This window comes from Amphiura filiformis, chromosome 11, assembly GCF_039555335.1.
Source record: "Amphiura filiformis chromosome 11, Afil_fr2py, whole genome shotgun sequence".
In the NCBI taxonomy this organism is placed as follows: Eukaryota; Metazoa; Echinodermata; class Ophiuroidea; order Amphilepidida; family Amphiuridae; genus Amphiura; species Amphiura filiformis.
Window position 1 is genome coordinate 63,147,305 of NC_092638.1, and position 10,538 is coordinate 63,157,842.

Sequence of the window (10,538 nt, forward strand, 5' to 3'; positions counted from 1 at the left end):
TAACTATTCAAATATTAAAAATAACTACAGCGTTCTTTGTCTAGTATACAGAGAGGTCTAGCTATAACATAGGCGGTTCCAGGTGCTCGGGGACCAGTCCAATTTTTTCCAAAAATAATTTCTTTCAAATTAAAAAAAAAATCATTATTTTTTTTCAACAATGCGCATCAAGGTGCAGGTATTAGCTGGTATTGTGATTGACCCTCAAATTACAATCCACAAAAATGTATGAAGATTTCACATCCGTGCTACACACAAGTCCTCTCTACCATTAGGGTCATCTTAAAATCAAATTCTATAACATTTCTTACATTGGTTATTACAATGGCACAGACAGACAAGCAACACATACATTTAAAACACATAGCCTGAAATACCACAGAGGTAAAAAAACCATGAGGGTCACACAAGGTTCTGAACAGAGATATCATATACGGACCAACCAACACTACCGAGAACTGCGAATGCCGAGAACCGCGAAAGCCGAGAACCATTCTAGTTCAAAATTTTCTTCAGATCCCCAGGGTAGGGGCGGCCGCTATACGCCACTGCTTGTGCAATGTAAGGGGTGGTAAGGGGAATATGCCCCCTGAGAAGTGAGAAACATTTGCAAAATGACAGCCCAATTGAAGCCATTTGGTGGACCAGCTTACTATTACAGGTACCGGAAGATTTTTAATATTGATGGGGCCATTAATATCAATAATGAGGCGTTCTCCAAGGCGGTTTTATGCGGAAGCTTTTGAAATGCATATGATTTGCATTTTACATGAATAATGTACCTTTAGAATTATCAGTGGTGTTGTGGTGCCCTGGGCTAAGGATACATAATGGCACCCCTCCCCAATTCTTGAAAAATTTGTACAAATAGGGCCTATCACTCATTAAATTTGAAGTTAAAGTTGAATATAGATCTTAAATTGATCTTTCAAATGATTTTATGCTGAAATGCGCGCGAAATTTTTTTACTTTCATCGCTAGGAGGTGCAGAATCGATGCTCCCCTCTCAAAACCTTCAAACTTGGTTTGGTGATTGGATATACATGCCTGATGTGCTGTATAGTTTTGTGTCATGTTATTTGCCTATTTTTGAATATTAATGAGCTGATTTGCATATTTGGCCTACATTTTCATTAATCCCTTCTGCAGCTTATGCAATAACCAATCAAATTCAGAGTTGCTTTTGTGATTGGATATGGCAGCCCGATGTGATGTATTAGTTTGTGTCATGTTATTATGAATATTAATAAGCTGATTTGCATATTTTGCCTACATTTTTATTAATCTACTCTGCAACTTTAATGCAATGACCGATCAAATTCATTATTATGTTTTCAGGGTTATTAGGAGTTAAGAAAAGCGTAATAATGATAATATATTGATAGCTTATTTGCATGATACCATAACATATCGGATTCGTCATACAAATATCGAACTCGCCGTTGGCTCATCTGATATTTTTATGACTCATCCGATATGTTATGGTATCATGCTCAGCCATCCAATATTATATCAAACTTGGTGATTGGATATGTAGCCTGATGTGCTGTATAGTTTTGTGTCATGTTATTTCCATATTCTGAATATTCTTGAGCTGATTTGTATATTTTGTCTACATTTTCATTTATCCACTCTGCAGCTTAAACGCAATAACCAATCAACTTCATTATTATGTTTTCAGGGTTATTATGAGTTAAGAAAACCTAATAATGATAATATTGGATGGCTTATTTCATATGATACCATAACATATCGGATTAAGTCATACAAATATCGAACTCGCCGTTGGCTTGTCCGATATTTTTATGACTCATCCGATATGTTATGGTATCATGCTCAGCCATCCAATATTATATCAAACTTGGTATGGGGATTGGATATGGTAGCTGTCGTAATTCTAGTTGCAGTTTAATTCTTTCAGGGTCTGTAATCTTTAATTGAAAATAAACTATAAACTGAAAATCTTTCTCCCCCCCCCTTTGTACATGCCCAATTTTTGGCTTCACAATTTGCAAATTGAAAATGGTTTAGATATATGATGTGAGCGCAGGAGCAGGAAATTTTGCATTTTTGAACGTTTCTGTGGCCTTTTTAGAACTTGTTATTAAAAAGGTGCCCCAGCCACATAAATGTGTGCCAAAATTGCTTGCTCCTCCCCCGCCTGCCAAAAAATCTATGCCCCCTAATTTTATCCTCCCCATGCAGGCTCATAATTATTGCACAGTCCCATAACAATGTGCACCATATTAAAGTTGACCAATGAGACACACTCAATACTATATGTAGCTAATCATATCACCATTCTCTCTTTTGTTATTTCAGACACATTTCACCTCTGAAAGTACATTTCTGATAATGATATATAAGTTTAAAGTGCACATCCGAACACCACACAAGTGGTTGCAGAAAGCCAGATGGGACTTACTGCACGGTTATAACAGACAGTTCAGGAACATAAATCAGGTTTGTTAGAAGCTATTTCTTCTCTACAGTAAGTGAAAAATTTTAATTGAGCAATGTCAAATCCACTAGCTAAGATTGCAGATAATGAACCGTTTCAGTTATGCAAATATTGCCGGCAAAGATTTTACAACACAAATAGATATCTGATTCATCTAAGACGTCATGAAAAGTGGATCCATCCGTTCAGACATGGTTCCTTCCAGCAGGCAGTGGCGAGGGTCACAAGATTTACAAGAGCAAAGAGTGGAAGCAGCCTTAATATCCAAGACCAAATAAGTTGTGGAAAGATTCCCAAGCTTGGTCAAATTATTATACTTTGCCAGAAATTATCTTTTGCAGACATAACTAGGTATAACAAGACTAATCCAAAAGAGAACAATTTCAATAAGAGTCTCTTACAAGTTAGAGAGGATACTACACAGGAAAAGACTGTTCACAACAAAGCAAAAACATGCAAATGTAATTATTGCGAAAAGTGCTTCTCTTCATCAAGTGAGAGGACTAGACATGAAAGGATTCATACCAAAGAGAAACCATACCAATGTAAATATTGAGAAGTGTTTCTCCCACGAGGTTCTAAGACTACGCATGAAAGGATTCATACCAAAGAGAAACCATACCAATGTAAATAGTGGTACAAAAGTTACACCCACGCAGGTTCTAAGACTACGCATGAAAGGATTCATACCAATGAGAAACCATACCAATGTAGATATTGCAGCATGAGTTTCCCAACTTCAAGTCACAAAACTCAACATGAAAGGATTCATACCAAAGAAAAACCATACAAATGTAAATACTGCAACAAATGTCTCTCACAAGCAAGTGAAAAGACTACACATGAAAGGACTCATACCAAAGAGAAACCACACCAATGTGAATATTGCAATAAGAGGTTCTCACGGGCAGATGGCAAGACTATACATGAAAGGATTCATACCAAAGAGAAACCATACCAATGCAAATATTGCTGCAAGAGTTTCTCCTGCTTCAGTTCCAAGTCTAAACATGAAAGAATTCATACCAAAGAGAAACTGCACCAATGTATATATTGCAATAAGAGCTTCACATTGTTATTTAACAAGACTAGACATGAAAGGATTCATACAAAAGAGAAACCATACAAATGTAAATATTGCAACAAGAGTTTCACAGTGGCAGGTCACAAGACTCAGCATGAAAGGATTCATACCAAAGAGAAACCATACCAATGTGAATATTGCAATAAGAGTTTCTCACGGGCAGGTGACAGGACTATACATGAAAGGATTCATACCAAAGAGAAACCATACCAATGTAAATATTGCAACAAATGTTTCTCACAAGCAAGTCAGAAGACTCAGCATGAAAGGATTCATACCAAAGAGAAACCATACAAATGTAAATATTGCAACAAGGGTTTCTCACAGGCAGGTCACAAGACTCAGCATGAAAGAATTCATACCAAAGAGAAACCTTACCAATGTAAATATTGCCACAAGAGTTTCTCGTTCCTCAGTTCCAAGTCTAAACATGAAATAATTCATACCAAAGAGAAGCTGCACCAATGTAGATATTGCAACAAGAGCTTCTTATTGTTAGGTAACAAGACTGTACATGAAAGGATTCATACCAAAGAGAAACCATACCAATGTGAATATTGCAATAAGAGTTTCACACGGGTAGATGGCAAGACTACGCATGAAAGGATTCATACCAAAGAGAAACCATACCAATGTAAATATTGCAATAAGAGTTTCTCACAGGCAGGTGACAGGAGTAAACATGAAAGGATTCATACCAAAGAGAAACCATTTTAATGTAAATATTGCAACAAGTATTTCTCTATATCAGATAACAAAACTTTGCATGAAAGGATTCATACCAAAGAGAAACCTTACCAATGTAAAAATTGCCACAAGAGTTTCTCGTTCTTTAGTTCAAAGTCTACACATGAAATAATTCATACCAAAGAGAAGCTGCAACAATGTAGATATTGCAACAAGAGCTTCTTATTGTTAGGTAACAAGACTAGACATGAAAAACCTTACAACTGTTTATACTGTAATAAGAGTTTCTCACAGGAAGTTGACAAAACTACACATAAAAGGGTTCACACCAAAGAGAAACCATACCAATGTTAATATGGATTCTTACCAAAGAGAAATTACACCCATGTAAATATTGCATCAAATTGTTGTCTACTTCACTGACATGCTGACATCAAAATTAATACTTATTCATACATGTAAATGTTCAAGCTTTCGCACTGTTTGGCAAATAACAGGCAATAAGGTAACATATGTTGCACCAAACACGATATTAGGATGAGGGCTCGAATGTCAGGGACGCCATAGTTTTGGACTTGGTGCCCACTGAGATCTTTGTCAACTGATCCAAGGCATTCATCATTTGGCCTTGCACCTACGTTTCAGATGGACATTTTATTTTTGAAAAGACCATACATACCAGTGACATGCAATACATAATAAATTATTTTGTATAACCCCTTCCAAAAACTAGTGCATTACATACGTAGCATTAGATGCAATTTTATTACACAATTTGATGCTGTTCTTTATCATGGACCTTTCATCATCTTACATGTAAAGTTTATGGAGATTAATATTAGAGAAGGCTTGAAAGGGCGCTATAGCCTCATTTTAGGCCGTATAAGGCACTTGAATACTCATTAAATAAAGAACCGCATCAAATTGTGTAATGAATTTGCATCGAAAGCTACTTGAACAAGTACAAAATAATTAAATACTTTCTGGAGAGAGGGCTATAGCTAAAACAAAAAATGTCCTATACCTTAAGGGCTGGGGTATGAACGTTTGGACAGTATTTATTTTGGGACATTAGAGCACATCAGACATGTCGAATTGCATTCTGAATACAAAGAATGTCATTCTGATATCAAATAATTTTGATTTTTTGAAATTCGCAATTTAATACACATTTTATGGCAAATCATTAAAAATTGATATTTTTGATATTTAACGGTACTTGCAGTAAACTTTGTAAATCTGATGATTTATACTTAAAGTGTATGTAGGTGGGATGAAAAGCCGACGATCAATTGAAAATTTTGACCTTTCGTATAGAAGATATGGATTTTTTTTCCCCAAACACCAAAAAAAATTAGGTCTTTTTGGGAAAAAAATCCATAACTTCAATATGAAAGGTAAAAATTTTCAATTGACCGTCGGCTTTTCCTCCCTTCTACATACACTTTAGGAATACATCATTAGATTCATATAATTTACTTAGAGGACTGTTATATATCAAAAATTTAAAAATATCAAATTTTTATAATTTGTCATAAAATTTGTATTATATTATGATTTTCAAAAAATGAAAATTATTTGATATCAGAAAGACATGCTTCATATTCAGAATGCAATTGACAGGTCTGAGGTGCTCTCATGTCCCACAAAAATACTGTCGAAAAGCAATAAACGCTCATTTTAGATCCCTTAATGGTTATGAAAAAAAGGTGCTTGGTGCCCTTCTTTGTCTTTACCTAGAGGCCTTGAAAATGGGCGCCCCAACAAATTAAAATTCAAGGCCTGATATACTGGGATCCTGGGATGTGTTAAATGTTGCTGCAACTTCGCAATGAATTAACTTTTCCTTTTCTGGGAATTTCATGTCGCAAAATGTATAGCAAGTATTGGGAATTGTACCCAGTTATATCCAAGATGGCAAAATCAGCAGCCCAGCGTACTGGACTCCTCCGCCATGCTTCACACTTCTTAGTGCCAGCTCAGAGAGCCATAATTTATGAGAGTATGGTCAGATCTAAGATTGGAGTACCATATGCTAGCACAGCTCACAGTGTAATCGCCCCGATATCTTCATGGCAGAAATCGCCATGGTAAATTGAATCCACAGCCACGCATGGTCATTTTGTTCCGACTTGTTTAAAAGTTTTGAGATGCATAATGAGCCGAGGGACATCCGACTAAGGCTACTGACAATAGCGTGGTAACTGACCTGTCTCTGTGTGAGTGAGCATGTATATGCCATGAAGAGGTCATCTTGCTTTTAGACTGCCTCCACGAGTGAGTGCAGCAGCTGCAGCTAGCCTATGCTGCGCTATAGTTCGGCACATATAAAATCAGAATTTTTGTCAGTTCAAGACGCATGGTTCTTTCTCAAGACGCAAGCTTAAGACTATCATATCCGTTCAACACATATATTCAAGTGCAAGGAAATAAATATGGCTTCTTTAGAATAAAAAAATTACGGGAGATATTCATCATATTCTACCCCGGTATCCAAAGATTTATCATCTGAATATCAAATTGTGCATAGCACATTCACATGTACCGATCCCGGGTATTGATTTTAGTATCTCTGCTGTCCCAAGTAATTATTAGCCAGGCGATGTCGGATTGTGCAGCATGGCATGGAGCAACTCCTACATGACTGTCAAATCTAGATGCAGTCCAGAGGCATGCTGTTTGCATCATAAATTTCCCTGGGAAAGAACTTTCCTCTCTTTAAATTCAGCATTTGGCTCACTGTAGAGCAGTTGGTGCCACTACTATGTTCCATCAAATGTTCTATGGGAATGTCCTTGAGTTACTATGCCATCTACTTCCTGACCAGCTCCAGACTGACCCTCATCTTCACCGCTCAGTTAGATCTCATGACCTTGCAGTTCAAATTCCAAGATCTAACCTTGTTAGTCATGAGCGGTCCTTCATTCCATCTACAGCCCACACATGGAATGCACTCCCGCCTCGCATTCCTGGAATTGTGAAACGGGTCAGCTTCAAAAAGGAGGTTAATAGCTATCTAGGCGCCAACCCATCAGCTTTACCGTAATGATAACAGCTGTTAATGCCTTGATATGTCTTGACATTCAAAAAGATCAGAAAAAACATTGTCAAAAAGACCACACAGTTAAAAATGGTTGCGTGAACATTTGACCAGCAAACTAAACATTAAAAGGAGTATTTAGGGATCCTACATGTAGCATCCTCTTTTTATCCACCCTGTATTCTCTGACTATTGACCTACTTTTTCACATGCTGCAGTGTTGAGAAAATATTTGTGCCGGTTATATCCCAAACACCCACAGAGGTGATAGTTTACAGCGAGTTTTGTAATTATTACTTGATTTTGATATGTAAGTAATACGATAAAGTCGTCATAGGCAGTAATGTGTTTGTATTAAAAGAAATAACAAAAATAATTATTTAAGTAATAGAAATACTATTTCAGTTTTTAAAAAATTGGCGCCCAATTAGTCTCTTAAATATAACTTATAAATTAGCTTCTTCATGTATTGCTGAAAGATTGAAACATATCCTACCCAATTTAATAAATGATGACCAAAAAGGCTTTATGAAGGGGCGGTATATTGGGGAAAATATAAGGTTACTTTATGATTTAATTCTGTATACCGAGTTACACGACAAGCCAGGTATGTTACTCTTAATAGATTTTGAAAAGGCTTTTGATTCCGTTTCTCACAAATTTATATTTAAAACATTAGATTTTCTCAATTTTGGAACTTCTTTTAAAAAATGGATTAAACTCTTCTACAACAATAGTCAATCTTCAGTTCTGGTAAATGGCAACGCTTCAAAACAATTTAATTTGGGTCGAGGCTGTAGACAGGGTGACCCTTTGTCCCCGTACATCTTTTTAATCTGTTCGGAGATTTTGGGCTGCCTTATAAGAAAAAATAATTATATTACTGGTATTGAAGTCGAAAATATTCATTGTAAAATTTCTCAATATGCTGATGATTCCACAGTTATTTTAAATGGAAGCGATGAGAGTTTGGTACAAACATTGAATACTTTGGATTTGTTTGAGAGATTATCTGGTTTGAAAATAAATGAAGACAAAACCAATGTTGTGTACATCGGTTCACTTGAGGTAAAAATCCAAACCCCAACTAACAAACAAAAAATTGAATTGGGTGAAAAATGGTAAATTTTCTGTTCTAGGTGTTGATTTTTCAACAAATTTAATGGACATGCCAGAGATTAACTACGAAAAAATTATGGAGTCGGTGACAGGTTTAATAAAACACTGGTCTAAAAGAAATATAACTGTATTGGGAAGAATAACTGTTGTTAAATCTATTTTGATGCCAAAGTTTAACCACCTTGTTCTTTCTATTCCAAATCCATCTAAAGAATTTATTAAGGCCCTGCAAAAGCAATTTTATGATTTTATTTGGAGGGAAAAGAGATAAAATAAGTAGAGATCAATTGTCAAATGATTACTCTGATGGTGGTTTAAGATTGGTAAAAGTAGATTTGTTTTTTGAAGCACTTAAAAGTACTTGGATCAGGCAATTGCAAATGGTAATATTGATGAAAAAGGATTGATGTTTTTAATAAGCTTACCGGCATGAACATTGATGATCTGGAAAAAGGAGCAAATCATACTTTAACAGTTGCGAAAAGGATACAAAATATTTTCTGGAAAGAGGTTCTTTTATCGAGAAAAAAAAAAAAAAAGAATCATACTCCTCAAAAACTTGATGACGTTTTAAAATCATGTTTGTGGGACAACGAGCTATTCAAAATTGGTGGAAAAGAAATTAATTACAAGAAATGGCGCACATCGGAATTTGTTTCATTTCAGATCTGGTTCATGCCGATAGTAATCGTTTTCTTTTCTTGAATGAAATTGAAGCTAGGTATGATTTGAAAATGAATCCTTTAGAATATAATGGTGTACTTCGTTGCAATTAAAAGCAATTTTAAGCATATATTCCAGGCAAATATTCAAATGTACCCAATCCCAAAACCTTTTATTCCTTTTCATTTGAGTCTGATCCTTCAGGATAAAAAAGGTTGCAAATCACTTTGTAATCAACTAATGAATATAAAGGTTCCAAAAGCAAAACAAAATTGGGGCGAAAAATTGGGCTTCCCTTTTCAAGATGATGAATGGAAGATGCACTGTTTGATACCTTTTAAATGCACAATAGACGTAAAATTGCGGTGGTTTCAGTATAGAATTCTAAATAGAATCTTAACCACCAATACCTTTATGTATAAAATCAACCAAAGAAATAACAATTTGTGCACATTTTGTAATGAGGAATCTGAAACAATTAAGCACATCTTCACAGAATGTAAAAAGGTGAAACCAATTTGGGTTCAGCTACAAACCTGGTTTTTACAAAAAGTTGGTATTCCTGTTACCTTAAATCAAAACCATATTCTTTTTGGAACAGACATAAAAAAGAGTAATCATGCTGTAAATTTGATTATTATTTTAACCAAATTTTATATTTATAGAAGAAGATGTCAAAATTGCCGCTCTCCTTTTTACCTCTTCAAAAGAAATTGAAAATTATCACATTATGGAAAGATTTATTTATTTAAAAGACTTAAATTACCAAATTTATCAACGTAAATGGCAGGTTTAGAGGGGCCTATTTAATTAATGCATGCGATGATTTTTGTCTACACTATTATATTTGAGAATTGTGCTGTGATAAATTGTTCTGTCTATTTGTTTTGTATTGTTGTTGTTTTGTGTTGTATTAAAAACCCGGTAGAGTAAGATATGTAATATGTTTAAGAAATGAAAATTTGATTTGCCGGAGAAAAAATAATAATAATATAAAAAAAATAGAAATACTATTTGGAAATTGCAGCAAGATTTGCAGATGTTTTTATTTGAACAGTATCAGTTCACCAGTTTTGCTAGTTTTCCTAATCTTTGGGCTAATTAATAGCATCGTGAAGGTCATATATATCATTTTATACTGACAGCTGTGCATTGTGTTCAGTGTGTACATAGGCTATTTACTTTTCAAATCTTGCTGATGCTTGTATAAGGTATTATAGACAAATTATTAGAATGCATGTGCACCAGTAGAAATGGCCCAGGTTGAATAAAATAAATAAACATATGAATGAATATTTTATCCCTGGATTATTTTTGTTGGGACGCTTTGAAATACAGTTATGTTAATCATAATAAAGTTACAAAGTTAAAAAAAAAAAATATTGAAATATTGCAAAATCAAACTTTTCCCCTAAGTTGTTTCAAAACAACATATTGAGGAAATTGATATGACAGATTTTTAAACTTTGATATGGAAAGATACC

General features: G+C 34.9%; 1 protein-coding gene across 2 annotated transcripts in view; it reads left to right on the forward strand.

Moving 5' to 3' along the window:
- The window catches only part of LOC140165134 (uncharacterized), a 60,475-nt gene extending 55,996 nt beyond the window's left edge, over positions 1–4,479 (forward strand). For both annotated transcript variants that reach the window (XM_072188569.1, XM_072188570.1), the window contains one exon: positions 2,323–4,479. In XM_072188569.1, coding sequence (XP_072044670.1) covers positions 3,186–4,262 — 1,077 coding nt within the window. In that variant the 5' untranslated portion in view covers positions 2,323–3,185 and the 3' untranslated portion in view covers positions 4,263–4,479. The remainder of the gene's footprint in view (positions 1–2,322) is intronic.
- Positions 4,480–10,538: the final 6,059 nt, after the last annotated feature.